The 24,719-nt window shown below is 33.3% G+C and overlaps 1 protein-coding gene across 1 annotated transcript; it reads left to right on the plus strand.

Annotated features, from left to right (window-relative positions):
- Positions 1-8,425: 8,425 nt before the first annotated feature.
- Positions 8,426-23,174, plus strand: LOC134697628 (glycine receptor subunit alpha-2-like). The gene is made up of 5 exons (XM_063559910.1): positions 8,426-8,472; positions 9,399-9,481; positions 10,116-10,259; positions 11,532-11,983; positions 23,022-23,174. Exons 1-5 carry the CDS (start codon positions 8,426-8,428, stop codon positions 23,172-23,174), a joined length of 879 nt encoding a protein of 292 aa, XP_063415980.1.
- The last annotated feature ends 1,545 nt before the right edge of the window (positions 23,175-24,719 follow it).

A 24,719-nucleotide genomic window follows, 5' to 3' on the forward strand; every position in this document is an offset into this window, starting at 1 on the left:
GAAGGCAATAAATAATCAATCGGTAGAAATTCTTATACCAATTAATGTGTCGACCCATACGTACATGATGTGCACCAACTGTAGACTTAAACTGTGTTCTAATCTTAACTTTTTATCATCCTATAATCCTAATATCATCTCATTTGAGTAAGATAGTGGTAGCTGTGAAATATATATGTGACGGAGAAGGGATTTTCACATTGTTATTTTATGAATAGGGACGGGGACTTCACACCACAACCGAAGGTATAATATATACTGACATTTATATGTTGTGCACCCCCTTTTTTTGGAATAAAAGAAATTAATGTGTGTCATAAGTGTTGCTGTCGTCTCGCAAGGTCTGTACCTCTATTTGCCTGTAACGAGAAAGTATCATGTCTCCAAGAAACCAGTACAAAGTTGGCAAAAAATGATGATAGTTTTACACCCCAAGCAGAACAAAATATCAGACCAAGGAAAGAAATAAGCCAAATTAGGTTCATTCACTATTTAAAGAAAATTTCTAAGTACAAATCGCAAAGGGTAAAGCATTCAAAGAGTATTGAAAAGAAACAATGCGTATTTTATATGACACGCTTAAATAATAGCTGTACAGTAAAATCGGCAGCTGAATTCTAAATAATAGATGCACAATTAATAATTTTGTCCATCCTGTTACCAGTTAATCTAATCCAAATAATTATGACGTCTTGCAATGCTATTTTTTTTCTGGGACGCCTTCCTACGACGTCATAACGCCGAAGCCATTTTTTACGTCTGGAGTTTGAGAGTAAATTTTGGGGGGAACTTTGACACCTAATTTTGACAACAAATTTTATTGCCAGTTAGAAATTTTTACGTAGTTACAAAGTCCTACCTTTTTTGTGCTTATTGGTGTAAAATATTTCCAGAAATATTCCAAAAAAAGGATAAAACAAGATACGATTCCATTTGAAGTGGGGGAATATTTATTTTGTTTGGAAAAGATTTCCCACAATTATCAACGGCACGTGACTTCCGGTAAATATAAAATCCGGTCAAATTTGGCAGACCCGAATTTCCGGATAATGTAAATCGAACGTTCCGGAAATTCGGATCCATTAAAATTTGACCGAATTTGATGAAAATATGCGAATTTTCATACTTTCAACGAATATAAAAAAAATATGAAACATTTTGCACACTTATATTTATATGTACTATCTTGCACAATGTGTAAACTCTTATGTTAAATTGAAAAATTATGTCAAACTTACAAATAAATTAGACAATAGATAATAACCGAAAACTGTACATTGTATCGAAATGACTGGTTTAGACTTGAATCAGAGCGTTTCTCATGACTTAATCAGTTAAAATCTTTCACATAAACTAAATGAATCAATTGAAATAGACACAAAAGTGTTTAAAAAGTGTTCAAAATATTTCGTTAGATGAACCTGAAATTTGAGGCCAATATCGGCCCTTACCGGACCTACTCCTTTATCTGAAACAAGTTTATTGAATCATAGTAGTGTTGCATGTTGTGTAAAAGAAATAGATGAATACCCAAAAATCCCAAATCCAGTTCCCAAATGCCTATGGACAGCTGTTTTACAAGCAGCTTACGGAAAGTAAGGACAATAGTTAAAACGGCTTCTAGGATCAGAGTAGAGCCAGACTTGTTAGAATGTGCACACATTAATCAAAGATTATCGTTGATTACTCAACGAAATCGATTTTCTCGCTTACACCGGTACGGTGAAAGTTAGTAAAGCAATCGAGTTGTGATGACCAATGATGATCTGTTTATCGCTATTTTACCTATGCCGATGTTGTTAATTTCATTGACAACGGACACAATAACTAGCGATAATGGTATCTATAATTATTGGGAAACAGTTCTTTCAGTCATATATTAAACTAATATTGATAACTATGAAAAGTATATCGCTTATTGTCTGTCCCTCGCGTCCAACTTTTGATAATAGTTCCTTTTGCATTAGATCAGACATTGTTCTTACTATTCTCATATGCACGATAACATACACATCATTCTTCTTTGAACCTTAACTCGTTTGAAATATTTCACAGTATCTAATTGTATTGTGACGATGATTCAATAACCCACTACTGATATCCTCTCCGTTTGTTTTGCAGTGTTTTAATTTATACTTACATGTACATGTAATGTGTAGGATTTTGTGGCTCGTTGCTAGCCAATTCTTCGTTTTCTCTCTTTGTAAATATCTGCAAAAATCAGCTCTGATGTTCCTATTCTTTACGTTGATTCGTCGTTAAGCTTCATGATATTTATGAATTATTCAACGAATTTCAGACATTGAAAAGTGGGATTCTTGATTAAATGGAATCTTCTTAATTTGCATCGATAACTAGGGAGCACTAACTACATGTGTATCAGTGATCAAATATCGAAAAACATTTGATCTGAGTAAAACATTTTGAACATGGTTAATTGAAAATTCTTTATGATATTGAAATCAGAATCTAATTTAGAATATTGCGAGAGAAAAAACAACCATTGAATTGCGAACCAAATCTCACAGTATATATTGTGATGCTATAATATTGTTTCGGGTAAGGATGAAGGTTGGTACCTATTTAAACGTTTAGAACCGCTGCATTTGTTTGCACCTGTTCTGAGTCGGGTACCTTATTTTGAGTATTTTTCGTTTGTTGATGTTGTTTTTAAGTGTTTCTCGTTCTTCTTTTTTTTCTTTAGATAAGACAGTTGAATGGTTTTACACGAGTCATTTTTAGGGCCCTGTATATCTCAATGTTCGATTTGAGCCAAAGCTCCGTGTAGAAGACTGTAATTTAACCTATAATGTTGTTCTTTTACAAACCGTGACTTGGAATGAGAGTTGTCTCAATGGCACTTATACCACATATTCTAATATCTATATAAATATCGTTTTAATAATGATTTTAATGACGACAAATACATACTTTACATTCTTTAAACCAAGATAATATTTACCTAGTTTGATAAAGCAATGCAGTATAACAGAAAATATCTTTAAATGTTTACCTTCCCACATCATTCACTTTGATTTTTGTATGGGTAGATATCGTTCCACCCCTGTATCGTTTTTTTATATTTGTGTCTGTATCCAGGTCAAATGTCTTATGGGTTCAAAACGGAATGTAGTATTAAATGCGGGAAGTGGTTTAATAGCTATCTCGTCACGATAGTATTTTTGTTAAACCAGATATAGTATGGCATAAGGAAGAAGATGTTTATAAAGTAATATAATACATTTTAAGGTAGGAATTTGCCGTTACGTTTGTTGTTGAGGTTATATATATTATAGTCAGTTGCATCATATATGTTGATGCTTACAATTTCGGAACTGTTTGCTAAAAATATATATAATTTATGTAGAAAACGGTGGACTAAACATGGTTTTATAAGCTAGCTATACCTTTTTTTTGTTTGAAATTCGCATCAAATATTCCCTTATATTGAAAACGATGTATGAAATAAATAAACTAGCCAAAATAGGCTTACACTTTGGCGTTGTAAACATTTAGTTGCAGTTTTTACTGAGCTCAGAATACGCCAAACCTTGAAGTTGGTAAACTTATTCTTACTCGCCCGATGACTCTGGCAATTATATCAGTATTTATTTTCATATACAAAATCCCATCACCTTGCGTGCGTCGATGTCCGTCGTCGTCGTCGTCTGTCGTCGTCGTCTGTCGTCGTTTTAATTAACTTTCACAAAAATCTTCTCCTCTGAAACTACTTGGCCAAATTAAACCAAACTTTGCAACAATCATTATTAGGGTATCTAGTTTAAAAATGTGTCCGGTGACCCGGCCAACGAACCAAGATGGCCACCATGGCTAAACATAGAACATAGAGGTAAAATGTAGAATTTGGTTTATATCTCTGCAACCAAAGCATATAGAGCAAATCCGACAGAGTGTAAACTTGTTTATTAGGTCAAGATCTATCTGATCTGAAAAGTAAAAACACAAAAATACTAAACTTCGAGGAAAATTCAAAAAGGAAAATCAAAAATCAAAAGGCAAAATCAAAAGTCCAAACACATAAAACGAATGGATAACAACTGTCTTGGTACAGGCATTTTCTAATGTAGAAAATGGTGGATTGAACCTGGTTTTATAGCTAGCTTAACCTCTCACTTTTATGACAGTCGCATCACATTCCATTACATTGTCAACGATGAATGAACAAAACAAACATACTCAAAGAGTAAAAATGTCAAAAATAGGGTACAACAGTCAATAATGTGTTATCATCTTAATATCAGTGTAAAAACATCAAACGCACGAAGAAGCACAAAAAGGCATACATCAAATTTAACATACTAATGTTTTTTTTTCTAATACAACTTAATTTATGTATGTAAAGTCTTCCCGTAAAGGATAGACGGTTTTCAGTACTGGTGTAAAATTGGGCGCTTGAAATTCGCACAGGTAGACATAAAAATAATTTGTCGTTCAAAGTATGACGGATACATACATGTAGAGTCACTTAAAGTAGATATAACAAAACAGATTTAACAGTAAAAGTAATAATAATAAATAAAATAGTTGTGTGGTTCAAAGTATGACGGGATACATAAGTACAGTTTCACGTCAAATGTATATCATAAAAAACAGACTTAACAGAAAATGTAGTATTATTGAATAAAATAGTTTTGTCATTCATAGTATTCAAGATAATACATAAAAGTAATAATAGTAAATGAAATAATTTTGTCGTTCAAAGAATGATGTTTTATACAGCCACAGAGGCAATCCATAAAAGCATATATCAAAAACCTGACTTAACAGTACAAGTAATATTAATAAAGACAAATAAAAGAATACTATAACACGTTATTAAGATGATAATCCAACGTCAGTACGCAAAATCTATACTTCAAGACCATCTTGTATTATTTGTGAAGTCGATATGGAATATTTATCAACAAGTTCTGGGTATCTTCCGATGAACTTTTTTTTAGAAAAAGGATGAGACGTTCTTTGACATACCCCTGGTTCATCAACTTTCTGCTCAGACAATGGTGACGTTTTACAAAGTTCGAATAGGAGCTGCAAGCTCTTGAATACCTAATAAGTTGGGAAATGTATATTCCATATGAATTTCAGAAGAATCGAAGAACCCGTTGTTGGGTTGCTGTCCTTAAATTGGTAATTTTGAGGAAATTTTGCCGTTTTTGGTTATTATCTTGAATATAATTATAGAGGGTAAACTGTGAACAGCAATAATGTTCAGCAAAGTAAGATCTTAAAAAAAAGTTGTACATGATAAAAATGGTCAATTGATCCCTTAAGAAGTTATTGCCCATTATATTCAATTTTTAACTATTTTTTCGTAAATTTTTGTAATCTTTTACAATAATCTACTCCTCTGAAACTACTAATGCAAATTCACCTAAACTTGTCTACAGTCATCATTAGGGTATGTAGTTCAAAAAATGTGTCCGTTGACCCGGCCAGCCAACTAAGATGGCCTCTCTGGCTTAAATAGAACACAGGGGTAAAATATAGATTATGGCTTATAACTCTGAAACCAAACCATTAAGAGCAAATCTGATATGTATTGAAATTGTTTATCAAGTCAAGATATATCTGCCCTGAAAAATGCCGAAACGACAACATACACTACATAGAAGAGTAGACTGTACACAACTCGATCTCTAACACATAATTGGGTGATTTCAGATATAACGGAAGTGTAAAGAGCTCGAAAATTTCAGTCACAGGTGGCACCCTTACATGTGGAGGTAGTGTTCTTTGTGGCGATCAGTATCGTGGTTTGAAAAAAAAACCTTATTTAATAAAACCAAATACTACTATGTTATAATCATGAATTCATTATTTTCATTACAGGTTTTCATTTTACCCGGCTGAGCAAAATACACGCATATAAAGCTAATCTAAGATGGACATTCGAATGCAATTCATAGGATTGAGTTTTCTGATCGGCTATACGCTGTCTGTATCACGTCAGTTAGTACCAATTATACTTTCATTCACAAAACAAATAAGAGGGGATGCAATGGATGAATAAAAATCCTTGAATGCAAAATTTCACTTTTGTACATATTTCCGCAGTTTTGTTATTCATTATAAAATATTCTTTTAAAAGACAATATGTACAAAAAAATATTCAGAAAGTTATCAGAAAGCTAAAAGATAGTTAAACTCTTAAGTCAATCCCAGGTAAAAAACGAACTGACAATCCAAGGTCAAACAAGAAAGACTACAAAACGACCACAACATTACAAAGAAAAATAAAGACTGAGCAACGCGATCCCCAGTACAAATACGTGATGATCTTATGTATTCCGTAAAGTTATGCAGATCCTATTCATATAATAATTATAAATCGACAAATAACAAATTTGAAATGAGCGCCCAGTACGAATAACATCTGGTATTATCATTTGAGAAGACTAAAGGCAACAGTAGAATACCGTTTTTCAATAGTCATAAATCGATTAAGAGAAAACGAATCCAGGAAACCTATCAACAATACGAGGAAAACAACGGAAAAACAAAAATACTTAATTGCTACAAAAGCAAACACAAACACATTCATAAACTAACTATTTAATACAAATGCAGAATACCTGACTTGGAAATGGACATTTTATGAAACAAAATTGTTGGTTCAACCAGGTTTTATTGCTAGAGAAACCTGCCGCTTAAACGAAGACATTACATGACAGGAATACACAGTACATATCATAAATGCGAGAAGACTATGAACAACGAAATACATGAACAAACATCATCCATAAATAGAGTGGCTTGAAGAATAATCTTTCATGGTTCTTTCATGTTTTCTAGAGAAATATACATATATATAAACTTGAAATTCTAGACTTTTGGTCGGTCTGTACTATTGATTACATGTATGTTAGGTATATGGAGTTCTTGTCAACATATCTAACAACATCAAATATATGAATATGAAGTATATGTATTATTAGACAGAACATTCTCAACTCTTTGATGTTGGATACAGAGTATGATAAAAGGATACCTCCAGGAGTTGATGTCGGTGGTAAGTATATCATCTAGAACCACATGCTCCATAACAATTCAATTATGAGAAAATTATTACCTTTACCTTGTTGTATATACCGATTCAAACAGAATTTTGATTACACTTGAGTCATATTACGTTGACTAGATTTTATGATGATTGGTGCGTTATTTCCCTCCCATTCGATAATATAAATATTAAAGCATCATGTTGAAAAATAATTATTAGAAATGTATGACATGATACACGTTCTCAAAGATTTCACAAGGATACGAATCAATACTTGGTGTGTGTGTTAATCTTTAACGTAAATGTTTTACTGGTCTCATTACGTGTTTACTCGGGGTAGGAAATTAAAAAAAAAAATTAAGCTCTTTTCTAGATTCATCTACATACCTCCATTATATCAATCATTCAAGACGAATGAGAGACAAAATATATCAAAACAACAACCAAACTCTCTTTACGTAAAACTAATCTGACAATTTCATTGTAAAACAATCGACCAATAGACAAACAACATTACTTAAAAATCAACACAGACAACTAAATGCTGAGTAACACGAACCCCACAAATATCGGAAGGTGATTTCAGTTTGCGAAGATTAGTATACATAAACTGCTCTACATATGTGCCCGTCGTGTTGCACATGTAATCACTGGGACGGGGTCTAGATCAGTGTGTCCCATTCGAAGAAAAAAGGATGAGATTGAGGTAACAATTAGAACGTATTTGTTGCCGTCCACAACAATTGCCAAGGAACTATCCAACTTTACTATTACACCCCAGTTCTATTGTTATACTTCATAGTTTCTATTTTTGAAACACGTGTAAATTGAATAGATCTTTTGTTACGAATAACAATGGATTTTGACCACAGGCTGTGACAAGCGGGGTTTCTGGAAACTCCTGCTTTTACATCCCGCAAACAAAGTCCATTGTTATTCGTAACAATAGAAATTGATTATAATTCTTTAAATAGCATGAACACAAGAAATTACTTACAGTGTTCACTACAAATTGTTTCAAGATGTTAAAAAAAACATTTAAGGAAATTCCAATAGCGAAAACAAAATTAATAAGCATTTATTTTGAATGAAAAAAAAATCCTTTCAATTACTTCCTTGCTGAAAGTAATATTTTTTATCCTAGTCATATGTTTCTTTTAAAAAAAAGAGGGATTCTAGCTCTCGACCCCCCCCCCCCCCCCGTTATCCAGTGGCCGATCCGGGGTAGGGGTTCCGCGGGTTGGACCAAATTTAAAGATCAATGTATTTGACTTATGTGACCCCCCCCCCTTTCTTTTGAGTTGGGAACCCCAACTGGATCAGTCCCTCTTCCTCAACCTTGACCTGCTGATCCATATCAACCCAAGGATTTATGCCTTTGAGATATAAATACTACTAGCCTACATGGGTAGAAGAATATGGAAGTCACAGATGTTCCAGTGGAAGTCGACGTATCTGACTTTCAAAACGGTTGACCGAATTCCAGGATCTTTCTATATATAGGTGTTCGTATTCATTTAATTTTCTTTACGCTGGAAGAGATATATTCCACCTGACGTTATCTGACCGAATGTTATTTATTGAATATGAAAAGAGTTAAGATACTCATCTATTTTGATTCAAAAAAACTTTATGTGTAATAGGTTTTAAATTACCAAAATCGGTGTTGTATACATATATGGTTTTCGGGTTCTCAAATATGGGTAACAAATAATTGGCAAGAATGAATATTCGTAACTCTGTGTGAGAAACGGGAACAATGCATTTTTTTTTACATTTGTGCAAGTTGATAAGCGAAAACAGAAGTTTGATGTGTGTATCTTGTTATATTTAATATAAGTGTTGATTTGTCGGATCACTATCTGTTTGTAATTTGAGAGGAAGTCTTAATTTCCTCTCGATTACCACCTTTCCAAAAAATAACAATGATTAACAATACGATTTAGTACATATTTTAGATTCTTTTGTTAAGAATAAATAACAATTTGTACATGTGCTTCTATACTAGTGTAAATATATAACCCCGTGAATTTCCGGTATAAGTCTGTGAAGTTCAGCACGCGTTACATCTAATCTGTAGGGGTATAACCAACACTTTTATGAATTATAACAGATGAACCTGGTTTGCACGCTAATACAAATATAAACAAAACAACAGAAGATGTCAAAACAAGGTTGTTGCTATATGCAATAATTACCATCATATCATCGATTATAAAAGTTAATATTTGTATAAACATGCCAATAACATAAAAAGGGTCTGGTCTGATATCCATTCTAAGTCTCGAAAACAACAATTAGACTCATCATTATAATTCCTATCAAAATTCGAAGTCTGTTTGATTTGTTTTTAAACTTTGCTTGTTTTCTAATTCAGGTTTCATGTAAAGTTTGCGTGTTCTAGGGATTTTCATTTATATCCACTAGATGTACAGTCCTGTGCTATCCATCTAGAAAGCTGTAAGTCGAAAGGAGAGAGAGGAAGGATAAATTTACAATTGCATTGGGTTAATGAGTCATTGTCTTACATTCTGTTTAAACATATCAAGAAATAAAACATGAATACACAGTCACGTTCTCTCAGAATAGGGATGTTTATTTGTGCTATAACGCCATTATTCAAAGTAACAGGAGGGCAAAGATTGAAAATACATTTCTACCCTATAACAATCAGAAAACCCCATCTGATAAGGAGATGTGTACTTCCAAAGTCCCTATTATATATCTTTAATTGCAGAAGCGTGATATTTACCTTCAGAGGACAAAAATAACAGCTACATATACAAAAGCTCAACAACATTACACGATCAATTATGGCGTCCTTATATTGAACTATCTGAAAAAGCTGTTATCGAAATTTACGCGTAGCTATATTGTTCAGTATAATTGTGTCCCATTTTATATATCTTTGAATAAAAAACTTTAAATTAATGTCAGGTATATTATATTCGTTTAGAGAAAGTGAACGTCAATTTTGAATCACTCACGATTAAGAAATAATATTACGTAAAAACACCAAATAGTTCTGATCTAGTAACATGTTTGACAAACATTCCTGCTTTTGTTATACGTCAATACATATATCTTATTTCAGATGGTTTTACCTCGGATGTGGTTGTGTATGATTGGATTAAAAATCAGCCTGTTACAATACAGAACGCGATTTTGCCTTTGTATAATATACAAAATACTCCTACAACCAGTGTTGAGCTATGCGACGTCAACTCATTTCCAGGAGGTTAGTTACAAAGATAAATATTTTTGTTTATTAGACTTCAGAAAAAATGATAATCAACATAACTCTGATTTACCAGGGATTCAAAGATCAACCCAAGAAAAATGTACATGTATATAGACAATAATAGTGCATTGTTAATTTGACTTGACATATCAACGATATAAGGATGAGGCTTAGAAACGGGGAAAGCGAGGCTATGCCGAGCATTTTCCCCGTTTCGTGCCGAATCCTTATATCGTTGATATGTCAAGTCAATGCTCTATTATTGTCTTTATACTGCAATCTAAAAAAAACATTTTCAATTACAACTTAATGTGTTAATTTTATTACTTGATTTAAATATTGGGAAACTCCCCCTTTTATAAAAAGGCCTCAATTCATGTAGGTGGAGAAATAAACGACACAATGAAATGTACATTTCCTAATGAAACCCTTAATCGTTGGTGAAGGAGTTATTGCTTGAGAATGAACTAAAATATCAACAATAAGCATAAAACATAATGATTTGAGTGAAATATTTTTTTACTAAAAATTGTAAAAGAAATAAGTTTGAGTCGTCGTATACATTGGAAACAAGAACAGGTTGAATAGGTCGTATGAATAATTAATTACAATTTCGGCAATTTCTATTTAAATATTCATGAGGAAAAGTGATATCAGGTCAGTGACTGTATACGACATAGAAATATACAGTCAACGCATTTTGACTGCTCAAATAGAACGAGTGCAGTATAAATGGAAATTGGTCTTTGGTAATTGAATTAAATATTTTCAAGCTCGAGTCAAAATCATTATGACAAAAGTGTGTCAGAAATCATATCTGATATTCTTCCTCAGTCACAATCACCTTCCATCATTACCGAACTGAACAAAGAAATAACGCGACGGGTGCCGTTTACGGTGCAGAAAAAAATGCTTACCCTTCCGGAGCACCTGATTTCACTCCCGGTTTTTAGTGGAGTTCGTGTTGTTTCTTATTTATTATTTATACCTGTTGATGTAATTGTCTTTTGGTTTTATGAGTCTTTGTTTATTCCTTGGTTTTGATTGTTGATAAATGATTGTTATTGTCTTCTCTTGTCAACTACTTTTATGGTAATCAATTCTGCAAATGATGTCATTCATCTTTTATATGGTACATATTTAAGAATGAAATATACAGATTAATAGAAGAGCGGTTGTGATTGTCTTTACTCATAGATTCTTGTCTGAAAACGACATTCTAATTAGTGGCGATTTAAATTTTTATTTATGTAACTATTTATTTTACAGAAAATGAATTTTCCTGTCTACAGTTGACAATTATTTTTCAAAGAGCCATTGGATACTACATGCTAGAAATTTTCGTTCCGGATATGCTTATTGTAATCATGTCATGGGTCTCGTTTTGGTTACATCCACTCGCTGTTCCAGGACGAATATCTCTAGGTGCCATTACAGTCTTAACTATGTCATCTCAAGGTTCTACCGCAAGACTCAATGCACCGCAGGTCTCATATCCGAAAGCAATCGACGTTTGGACTTTATTTCAAGCTATGTTTGTATTTGCGGCATTGATTGAATTCTCGATAGTGAATGTATTAGCTAGACGAAAAGTTTCAGAAGAAACAGCTGCCGAAATGGCTGCTAAACGTAAGGAAGTTCATGTTTATGACAACGTATTAGCTAGTAAACAGATGTCAGAGGGGGAGGCAGACAAAATAGCGAAGAAGAAGTATAGAGAGGTGTGTAAACATAAGTTTGAATATCAATTTAGATTTCAAACTTCTGGTAACAGATGCATATCGAACCGTTGCTTCCATTAATTTTGTTTTTTCAGTAAGTCTCTTAAAACGTTGTTTCCTGTAATTATTTAATACTTCCGTTTTATCATGTATTTCTTTTGTATGGTCATTTTATCAAATTTACTGTTTGCAAAAGTACAAATTATTCTAAATTATAGGGATGTTCTGGTACCTAACAGAAAACCCTGGTCGTTTTTGGCACAATTTTGTTTTAACTTTTGGTCCTCGATGCTGTTCAACTTTGTACTTTTTTCGGCTTTCAAACTTTTGTATCTGGGCGTCACTAGTAAGTCTTGTGTGGACAAAATGCACTTCTGGCGTATGAACATTTTAAACGTGTTGCCTTTTGTTAGCTATTATTCGTGTGTTTCTTTGTCATCTGTGTTCTCCTATTTATTGATATTGTAGTCCTGTAATGTTGTGTTGTCATTTTAATATTATATTTCACATGATCATAAAAGAGGGAGATTTGGCATGCCACAAAACCAGGTTCAACCCATCATTTTTTCCTTTAAAAATGTCCTGTACCAAGTCAGGAATATGGCCATTTTTATATTATAGTTCGTTTCTGTGTGTGTTATATTTTAACGTTGTTTTTTCCGATGTGTCTCTTATTTTTGAGTGTGAATTCACATTACTATAAGACGTGTCACGGTACTTTTCTATCCCAAATTCATGTATTAGGTTTTGATGTTATATTTATTATTCTCATCGGATTTGTCTAATGCTTAGTCCGTTTCTGTGTGTGTTACATTTTTATGTTGTGTCGTTGTACTCCTCTTATATTTAATGCGTTTCCCTCAGTTTTTGTTTGTTACCCCGATTTTGTTTTTTGTCCATGGATTTATGAGATTTGAACAGCGGTATACTACTGTTGCCTTTATTTAAACCCGCTGCACCTGTACGCACATTTTCAGTCAGGAGCCTGTTGTTTGTTTTTAATGTCCATTTTTTAAATTATATATTAGTAAATGAGACCGTTGGCTTTCCTGTTTGAATGGTTTTACCCTAGGAATCTGGGGCCCTTTATAGCTTGCTGTTCGGTGAACTATCGTCGTTTACTTTCAATACATTGTGACTTGGATGCAAATGTGTCTTATTTGCACTCATACCAAATCTTCTCGTTTTTATATTATTTCTGAATCTAGTGTTTGCTTTGATTGACAATCTTTGTAATTATCGTTAAAAAATTATTATTGCTCTAATATTTTTATAAGATTATTTATACCACTACCATTATGTTTTTTGGCATTAATATGGAACGCCAAAACTGTCTTGTTATGACCATTTTCATTATATGATGTGCATTTACCTTTATATGATGTGCATTTACCTTTATATGCTGTGCTTTTCCCTTTATATTATGTGCACTTGTCATTATATGATGTGCAAACACCTTTATATGATGTGCAAATATCCTTATATGATGTGCACATATCCTTATATGATGTGCAAATATACTTATATGATGTGCAAACATCATTATATTATGTGCAAACATCATTATATTATGTGCAAACATACTTAAATGATGTGCATATAAACTTATATGATGTGCAAATATACTTATATGATGTGCAAATATACTTATATGATGTGCAAACATTCTTGTATGATGTGCAAACATTATTATATGATGTGCAAATGTACTTATAATATGTGCAAAGATTCTTATATGATGTGCAAATATACTTATATGATGTGCAAATATTCTTATATGGTGTGTACATATCCTTATATGATGTGCAGTTTCCCTTATATTACGTGCAAACATCTTTATATGATGTGGTTGTGTCATTATATTATGTGCTTGTAATCTTATATTATGTGGTTATGTTTACTTCATTATATGATGTCGAAACTTCTTTGTATTATGTGCTTTCATCGTCTTTATGGTCAATGAACATGATTACGATTAGAATGATTACTGTTTACGTCATAACTGATTCCGATCTGGTTCTGTTAATTTTAAAAGTATTAACCCGGCTCAAGTATGTGTCTATCGCTAGCGAAAGTGCAATTTATAGGGAAAATGAAACAAAGCATTTAACAAAATCAGCGTTTCAAACATTTCGGTTGAAGATTAAGATCAGTTAATACAGGAGTTAGTTGAAGAAATTCCCGGTTTTGGAGAAATTGATAACAAATTTAAGAGCCTTTTATAGCTTGCTATTCGGTTTAAGTATATGCTCCGTGTTGAAGGTCGTACTATGACCTATAATTGTTTCCTCTTACAAATTATGACTTGGATGGAGAGTTGTCTCAGTGGCTCTCATACCACATCTGCTTATTAATATTCATTGCAAAAGACACCATTGAAATCACAGTCTGTTTCAAAAATATTTCATAACAATAGCTATAAAATTATCTACTGATGCATAATATATCATATAATCTATGCTACTAAAGGAAGAGACCGATTTCATTGAGCCGCAACTCCTCTAAAACCATACCAAGTCGGAAATATTTGTGATATGACGTTTATATGTAGTGTTTTTTACTTTTAATTTGTCTTTGAACCAATCTTTTTTCCACGGAAAACTCCAATTATGTGAGAAAATACCCATTTTCAAAGACTGCAAGCTTAGTCAACGCAGTGCACGCGAAATGCGAAATGGCAATGTGGGTTATTATAAAAAAAGAAAAAGTGGCATCTTTGCTAATGAGACAACTCTCCACAGCAGACCAAATGACACAGAAATTAATAACTATACATTGTAGGTCACCATATCATGGTCTTCAACAATGAGCACATATTGGCATATATAGATTATTTATTTTCAACTTATTTAAATGGAGATTTTTTTAATTGCTTATAAAATTCTGAAACATGAGTACTAGCTATGTCAACAGATTTGGAGTAGCGTCAACGATTTCTGAGAAACAAGGGGTTGATTCCTGATGAAGTGTTTTAGATTTAATTTTTCGTCCGATTAGATCGGATTAAACCCATTGTGGTACTTATTTTGATCCTTTTCGGTAATGGCAACGAATTTTACGTAGACGATACATTTATTGAGTTTTAAAAAAGGGGAAAAAAACCCACTGAAAATCACACTTTGCCACACTTTTTCCAATTTAGGGTATTTAATTTTTTTATTTTCTTACCGAGATGAATGGGGTGACGCCCGTCTTTTGCATTTTGTTCCTCTTTTTTGTCTCTTTAGAAAAATAGAATAAAAAGCATTAACTTTGTCATTACTGTGTCCACCTTATTACTGTGTGATCACTCTTTGTTTCAACACTTGCCCACTGGCTGGCATCTCTGTGTATCATCGGTACAGCGGATATAGGTACTAACCAAGGTGTCGTGATCGATTTTTCTTCTGACACGGTACAAAAATCTTTGTTTTGTTTACATTATATCAATATGTACCTCAATCTAAACATATTTGTTGTTTTAAGAAATGATTTGGTCGTAGGTTGGTGATTAGAGAAGTCTCACTATCTGCCCAAAACAAGAATCCTTACTAAAAACATGTGCAAATACTTGTCAAAGAAGTTGGCGCTCGTCTCATCCGATATGATTCTATATTCATTGCAACTCTTTTTCTGAAAGAAGGCAACTGTTTGTGCGTAATACGTATGGTCCGATAAGTATAACATTGAGAATGGAAATGGGGAATGTGTCAAAGAGACAACAACCCGACCAAATAAAAAAACAACAGCAGAAGGTCACCAACAGGTCTTCAATGTAGCGAGAAATTCCCGCACCCGGAAGCGTCCTTCAGCTGGCCCTAAACAAATATATACTAGTTTAGTGATAATGAACGCCATACTAATTTCCAAATTGTACACAAGAAACTAAAATTAAAATAATACAAGACTAACAAAGGCCAGAGGCTCCTGACTTGTGACAGGCGCAAAAATGGGGCGGGGTTAAACATGTTTGTGAGATCTCAACCCTCCCCCTTTACCTCTTTCAATAATTGGCATTGAAATATTTTGTACATATGTTATTTTTCGATATTGTATTCCGACAAGAAGCGTTGTGTATAGCTGAACACATGAATACTTCTGTACGGTGCATAGTTAAATATATGTACGGTATATAGTTTTTCACGCTTCGAAGTACCTACAATGTTATATCCGCTGTACCGATGATACACGGTAGTAATTATAATTCGGAATACTTTGCTTGCTTGTGACAATGGTGTTCGACAAGGAGAAAACTTATCACCTTTCCTATTTTATTTACTTTTGATTGACTCACATAATTTCTTAGTGACTAAAAATATTACAGGACTTAACAGAACTATACCAGAAGATCTGGAAAGAGAATAAAAAATATATCTTAAGTGTTTTGTTATATTGTTTGCGGGTGACACGGTGTTTTTGTCTGACACAGCACAGGACCTGCAGACTCAACTCAATGTTTTCCATGATTATTGTTAGGCTTGGAACTTGAAAGGAAAGTTGACAAAATTAAAGTCTTAGTGATATTTTTTTTTTGGACGGAAGCCAAAAAATCTCCGATTTTCTTACAATGATACGAACATTGGGATGATAAAACAATATAACTATTTTGGAATTGTTATTACTAAAACGTGAAATTTTAATATGACAAAAAACCTTTATCCGATAAGGCTTTAAGCCATGTACGAAAACTTGAAAACAGGAAGGATGTATAAGATTTCTGTTCAGCTTGTTCGTTTATAAAAAAGGTTTGTCCTCCAGCTGGCTTGGTAATTTTGAAACCTCTCTCTCTTGTTTTGTATATACTGTAAATAGTTATTATTTTTATCTTTGTATACTGATGTCATACATTGACTTTGTGAGACTTAATATAAAGATTAAGAGGCCATAAACATACCGGTATGGATGATTGATTGACTGATTTAGCGCCACTTTCAACACTTTCATGCTATTTCGTGGCGGTGAGTTTATTGGTGGAGAAAGCCGAAGTGCCCGGAGAGACCTCCTGACCTACGTTTGGAAAACAGACAATTCTGGTCAATTAAGATTGGAATCGAGCTTACCTGTCACGTGCGGGATTTGAAATTGCACACATAAGTGTTGACATGCTAGTGATACAACAGTTCGACTACTTATAAAAAAGAAGATGTGGTATGACTGCTAAAAAGAAAACTCTCCACAAGAGGTCAAAATGACACAGAAATTAACAAATATACGTCACCGTACGGCCTTCAACAATGATCAAAGCCCATACCGCATATTCAGCTATAAAAGGCCCCGAAATGACAATGTAACCACTCGACCTCCGAGCGCCCATCACTTTCACCCGAAATGTATTAAAGGAAATATTGAATGAACATGAACATTTACGTGCAGCTTTTTCTCATGTTTTTGTGCATATTTCACAGTTTCAACTATAATAGATGATTATGGGTGGATTCTTGGGGTCCAGCGGGAAATTGATATGTGCATATTCGTACAAGAACATATTAATGTGATATGAATATTAACCCTGTTTTGTACTAGACTGACACCCTGAGCCGGATTTTTAGCTCACCTGGCCCAAAGGGCTAATTGAGCTTATGCCATCACTTGGCGTCCATCGTCGTCCGTCGTCCGTCGTCTGTCGTCTGTCGTCGTCGTCCTCGTCTGTCGTTGTAAACTATTTCAAGAATCTTCTCCTCTAAAACCACTAAGCCAAATACTTCCAAACTTTAAATTAATGTTCCTTAGGGTATCTTGTTTATAAATTGTATCCGAAGTTTTGATCTTTCAACAAACATGGCCGCCATTGCTTAAAATAGAACATAGGGGTCAAATGCAGTTTTTGGCTTATATCTCCAAAACGAAAGCATTTATAGCAAATCTGACATGGGGTAAAAATGTTTATTAGGTCAAGATCTATCAGCCCTGAAATATTCAGATGAATCAAACAACCCAATGTTGGGTTGTTGCCACTTAATTGGTAATTTTAAGGACATTTTGCAGTTTTTGGTCATTATCTTGAATATTATTATAGATAAAGATAAACTGTAAACAGCAAAAATGATCAGCAAAGTAAGATCTACAAATAAGTTATATGACCAACATTGTCAATTGACCCCTTAAGGGGTTATTGTCCTTTTATGACAATTTTTCACAATTTGTACATCCTATTTGCCAACTTTTAAAATTCTTCTCCTCTAATACTACTTAACCAAATTCAACCAAACTTCAACTGAATGATCAGTAGGGTGTATAAAATAAAGTTTGTGTTTTATTTTCTATTTCGTCAAAAAACATGGCCGTCATGGCTAAAAATAGAACACAGGGTAAAATGCAGTTTTTGGCTTACATGTATATCTCAAAAACTCCAGCATTAAGAGCAAATAAGTTAAAGTATTTATTAGGTCAAGGTCTTCCTGTCCTGAAATTTTCAGCCGAATTGGGTAACTGGTTTTTCAGGTATAATGCCCCTGAATTGATGATTTTAAAGAAATTTTGCAGTTTTTGGTTATTATCTTGAATATTATTATAGATATAGATAAACTGTTAATAGCAAAAATGTTAAGCAAAGTAAGATCTACAAATAAGTCAATTTGACCAAAATTGTCAATTGACCCCTTAAGGAGTTATTGCCCTTTAAAGACTTTTTTTCACAATTTGTTCATTATGTTGACTTACTTTAAAAAATCTTCTCCTTTGAAACTGTTGTATCAATTTCAGCCAAACTTAGGCTAAATGAGTTTCAGAGTATCTAGTATAAATTTTATATTTTATTTCCTTGTATGTCAAGAAACATAGCTCCTATGGCTAAAATAGAACATAGGAGAAAATGATTTTTTTTTGCTTTTGAAGAAAATAGGACGATTCAATGAACATTTAAATAAATTGAAAAGCCAAAATAATCATTGATGCGAGATTTTACCAAAAAAATTAAGGTGAGCGATTCAGGCTCTTGAGAGCCTCTTATTTAACATGCCAGTTCAAAAGGTAGCATTCCGAAGGAAGACATTTATATCACCTTACCCGGACACAATTTTGTGATTCCGAGCCGACCAGCTTTTGCTCTTAATCCTTTATCCCGCGTGTTTATATAATTAGCTGGGAAGCAGCATGTAAATATGAATTTTAAAGTCTTTGGTTTTGACCCGGCCGCGGTTCGAACCCACGACCTCTCTCACTCAAGGCGAACATGCTACGACGAAAGTACCACCACTTAACATGCAGTAACCCGCAATATAAAAGGTTTCGTGGGAAGCCGCTCATATACTAGTACATACTTTAGACTCAATTAAACAGGGCTAACGTACCGACCATTGTTTTTTTTTATGTGAGTGGGGGGGGGGGGGGGGGGGCAAGTTGTTTTGTAAATGTTTGATTCTAAATTTTCTTGAAATAGATTTTATCTATTATCTTGAAATAGATTTTATCTATTTCAGAAGGGAAGCGAAATAGTTTGTTTCCATATAAAATGAGGAAAACATAAAACAACGATGAAACTTAAAAAAAAACAACATGTTTTTATTTATTTATTAATTTCGAACAAGGAAATACACGGCTCCTTCCCTCAAACGAGAGTCGGTGTCTAACACATTTATTTATTAATATAAAATGTACAGATCATCTGTTTAAGCTTTGGATACAAGGATCTTACAACACGTCATTTTATTTTCTGTCCTTGTATATATTACATCAGTCAATGAAATTTCAGCCTTCAAATTTTTGAAGGTGTGTATCAATCTAACAAAACCAGATAATTTAGCGTTTTTAATCTGGTGTCTAAGATTTACGGCAGCGGCTTTTGATATTTTGCGTTTATCCTGGAAACATAATAGATTAAAAAAAAATAATAGTGCAATGTGTCTAAATTATACTGTATAGTAAAGGTTCTTTTTGGGCAATTTTGGCTTTTCAGAGTGTTGTTGTTTTATTGGCTATTACATGTATATTGATAACTAATAATAGAGAAACCTTTTCTTGCAAGGTATAGACAAGAACATATATAATCAAAGTACTCAAGTATGAAAGTTGTTTGCGACTTCAGGGAACTTTGTTTGGATTTGCCGTTTGTGGTTTCATTAATATTTACCACACCTTCATTCAATAATAGCATCAGATGAAAAATTCTCTGCGAGAAGAAATTGTTGAAACTAAATTTTCAGGTTTTAACAATTCAGGTGAGCGAAACGAGACGTAAAGATTGATGCCTACGGTTGACGAAGAATTCGCCAAAAAATTATACCGCGGCAAATTTATAACTATATAAAATTGAATGCCACTTTTCCATTCCAAAAATGATAAAATGACAGACCCCCTTTATTTCTTCCAATCTATCCCCTCATTTTTTTTTTATTACAAATGACCGGTTCCTTATATGAGCCACTACTCTATCAGAGTCAGATTTTTTCCCAATTGTTTGTGTCTATCATGAGAATATATAAAGAACAAAAACTCGAATAGCTAAAATGATCAGAAAGGCAATATTTACATAAATGAAAATACTAAACTTCGTGTATTATCTTCTTATAGAAACAATGCTAACGTTAGGTATACCGAAATTGACAAATATAATGCCTTCCCTCGTTAAAACGATCATAGAGCATGACATAAAAGAATTCTTTATTAAATTTAATAACCGTAACCGTACTGTAGACTTCGTATGTTTATTATTAAAGACCCGTCGATTTAAACAAAACTTTGCAATTCATATATATTTTTACAATTTTCCAACAATATCAGATGTGATTTTTTGCATCTTAAAACGAGGTACTAACATGCCAAGGTTTTAATTATCTCAAGTTTCAACCATTTTCCAAACGGTAGCTACCGTGAGATTTGATCCTAATTAGTAGTAACGGTTACTCCGCAGAAGCAGATCGGAATCAGTTATGACGTAGACAGTAATCATTCTAATCGTAATCATGTTCATTGACCATAACGACGATGAAAGCACATCATATAATGACGTTTCGACATCATATAATGAAGAAAATAAAACCACATAATATAAGATTACAAGCACATAATATAATGACACAAACACATCATATAAAGATGTTTGCACATTATATAAGGGAAACTGCACATCATATAATGATATGTACACATCATATAAGTATATTTGCACATCATATAAGTATATTTGCACAGCATATAAGTATATTTGCACAGCATATAAGTATATTTGCACATCATATAAAGATCTGTCAACATAAGATAAGTATATTTTCACATCCTATAGGAATATTTGCACATCATATAAGTATATTTGCACATCATACAAGTATATATGCACATCATATAATGATGTTTGCACATCATATAATGATGTTTGCGCATCATATAATGATGTTTGCACATCATATAATGATGTTTGCACATCATATAAGGATATTTGTATATCATATAAAGACGTTTACACACCATATGATGACAAGTGCACATCATATAAAGGTGAATGCACATCATATAAAGGTAAATGCACAACATATAATGAAAAATGGGCATTATAAGACAGTGTTGGCGTTCCATACATTAATGTCACAGAGGTACATGTAAGCTAAATAAATTGTCTCATCTTCTCACGCCAAAAGGGTCATTAAAACTTAATGGATAAAGGCAACAGTAGTATACCGCTGTTCAAAACTCATAAATCCATGGACAAAAAACAAAATCGGGGCAACAAACCAAAACCGAGGGAAACGCATTAAATATAAGAGGAGAACAACGACACAACACCGAAACGCAACAGCACACAGAAACGGACCAAGCAACAGACAATACACCACGAGAATAACAATTATAACATCAAAACCAAATACATGAATATGGGATAGACAAGTACCGTGCCACGTCTTATCTCAAAAATAAGAGAAAACAGAAACGACTCAACGTTAAAATGCAACACACACACAGAAACGAACAATATTATAACAATGGCCATCTTCCTGACTTGGTACAGGACACTTTTAAAGGGAAATAAAAGTGGTGGGTTAAACCTGGTTTTAAGGCATGCCAAACCTCGCACTTTAATGGCACAGTTAAATATAACATTAAAATGAAAACAAAAAATTACAGGACTACTATACAAATAAAAAGCAGAACATATTAGACAAAGAAAAGCATGATCAATAGATAACAAAAAGCATCAGGTTTAAAATTCAATACGCCAAAAACGCGTCTAGTCCACACGAGACTCACCAGTGACGAAAAAAATACAAAATTGTACAGCACTGAAGATCAAAAGTTGAAAAGGTTTTGCCAAATACGGCATTGTTTGTATGCCCAGGATAAGAACATTCATATTATATAAAACAATTCACACTATTGCAAACAGTTAATTTTAACAAATGAATATGAAAGAGATATACATAATGAAACTGAAGTAAAAACTAATTACAGAAAACTAAACCCGAATACATAACGCCCAGATATACAAGATCGAAAGTGAAAAAAGTACAAAGTTGTACAGCACTGAAGATCAAAAGTTGAAAAGGTTTTACTAAATACGGCATTGTATTATGCCCGGGATAAGAACCCTATTATATAGAACGATTCATGCTATTGCAAACAGTAAATTTTAACAAATGAATGTGAAAGATATATTCATAATGAAACTCAAGTATTAACTTATTACAGAAAACTAAACCCGAATACATGATGGAATTCGAATATTTGAGGGGGTTGCTTTAATACACATAAATAATTGAAGAATAATTGTACACAGACACATTCTATAAACATTTTATTTATTATACATTATATTTATTCAATTAGCTGATGAATTATTTCTCAATGATGACATCCTTACCCAACATGAGAGAAAGAATAACGAACATATATTGCTTTAGTTTTGGTTCAGAATGCATCCAACATTTTCAAATGCAGTTTTAGGACATATTAAGGTATTTCAATTTAGTAACATGTACTAAAATACGCCACCTTAGTGGTATTACATGAACATAGCTGTAACCCGTCACAGTAATACGTAAACCTGGAATACCCATGTGTGAAATAAATTTAGTGGGAAATGTTCCTCCCTCTGAAGTTTCAAATGCACAACTATTATTTTCTGTTGCAGTCACAAGGTAATGATATGGACCCTAATTTTGATGATAACAGACGGCCATACCTTCCACTGGCAAAGAAAATAGACATCATTTCAAGAAGAGCATTTCCAGCTGCTTACGCATTCTATATATTTTTATTCTGGGTTATAGTTGGAAATGTTTAATAAAAACGCATGTGAGGTGACTACTATTGTATTGTACATGTATAAAATTGAAATTAAGAAAGTAAATGGAGAATGTGTAAAAGAGTCAACAAAATCCGACTAAAGAGCAAACAACTATAAAAACCGGTCCACGAATTGCTCTTCAACACAGGGAAAACATCTCGCACTCAAAGGCGTGTCTCAGCTAGACCCTAAACAAAAATGTGTACTAGTTTAGTGTGATAAAGGAGGCCATACTCAACTCCAATACATATAAATGAACTATATGTTGTTTTATGCCCCACCTACGATAGTAGAGGGGAATTATGTTTTCTGGTCTGTGGGTCCGTTCGTTCGTCTGTCCGTCTGTCCGTTCGTTCGTCCGTCTGTCCCGCTTCAGGTTAAAGTTTTTGGTCAAGGTAGTTTTTGATGAAGTTGAAGTCCAATCGACTTCAAACTTAGTACACATGTTCCCTATGATATGATCTTTCTAATTTTAATGCCAAATTAGAGTTTTTACCCCAATTTCACGGTCCACTGAACATGGAAAATGATAGTGCGAGTGGGGCATTCGTGTACTAAGGACACATTCTTGTTTTTTATATAGATTAGACCGTTGATTTTCTCGTTTGAATGGTTTTACACTAGTTATTTTTGGGGCCCTTTATAGCTTCCTGTTCAGTGTGAGCCAAGACCGGGCCGTACATTGACCTATATTGGTTAATTTTTTTAAATTGTTATTTGGATGGAGAGTTGTCTGTTTGGCACTCACACCACATATTCCTATATCTATATAATTAAAAATCATACAAGATTAACAAAGGTCAGTTGACAAGAGCTTCATGTACATGTCCGACATGATATGCTCGACCATTCAGATCACCTAAGTTAACACTTGGTTTTGTGTTATTCTGTCATTTGATTTTGATGTAGTTTGTTGTGTACTTGCGGTCGATGTATGCAATCTTTTGCAGAAATGTTAAATGATAAATGTCGTCAATTAACACCAACGAATCGAAAGCGTCTGTGACACGTACACACTACTTTCATTTATTAATTTGACAATAATGAAACGACCATCATATGATGTAGACCTACCTAACAACAAAATGATCAAAATCTCCACGAAAAAAACTCATCTCATTTAATGTTTTTTTTTTATTCAATATTGTATAAATAAATCAGACTTTAATTTATACAAATTAGTTATTCAAGCATTTCTTGAACATGATACAATATTTTATTTTACTTTATTGTACAGATTTCAACTTTTATTTTACTTTATTGTAAAAAACTTTATTGGAAATGGGGAATGTGTCAAAGAGACAACAACCCGACCAAATAAAAAAACAACAGCAGAAGGTCACCAACAGGTCTTCAATGTAGCGAGAAATTCTCGCACCCGGAGGCGTCCTTCAGCTGGCCCCTTAACAAATATATACTAGTTTAGTGATAATGAACGCCATACTAATTTCCAAATTGTACACAAGAAACTAAAATTAAAATAATACAAGACTAACAAAGGTCAGAGGCTCCTGACTTTTGACAGGCGCAAAAATGCGGCGG

Source organism: Mytilus trossulus, chromosome 14 (genome assembly GCF_036588685.1).
Source record: "Mytilus trossulus isolate FHL-02 chromosome 14, PNRI_Mtr1.1.1.hap1, whole genome shotgun sequence".
NCBI classification, from domain to species: domain Eukaryota; kingdom Metazoa; phylum Mollusca; class Bivalvia; order Mytilida; family Mytilidae; genus Mytilus; species Mytilus trossulus.

What these genes read in the sequence shown, in the direction of transcription:
- LOC134697628 (XM_063559910.1), top strand. Translation starts at nt 8,426, where the DNA reads ATGGGTAGAAGAATATGGAAGTCACAGATGTTCCAGTGGAAGTCGAC. An exon ending in CGTCAACTCATTTCCAGGAG is followed by an intron (nt 10,260 to 11,531) that starts GTTAGTTACAAA and finishes TTTATTTTACAG; the next exon opens with AAAATGAATTTTCCTGTCTA. An exon ending in CGAAGAAGAAGTATAGAGAG is followed by an intron (nt 11,984 to 23,021) that starts GTGTGTAAACAT and finishes TTTCTGTTGCAG; the next exon opens with TCACAAGGTAATGATATGGA.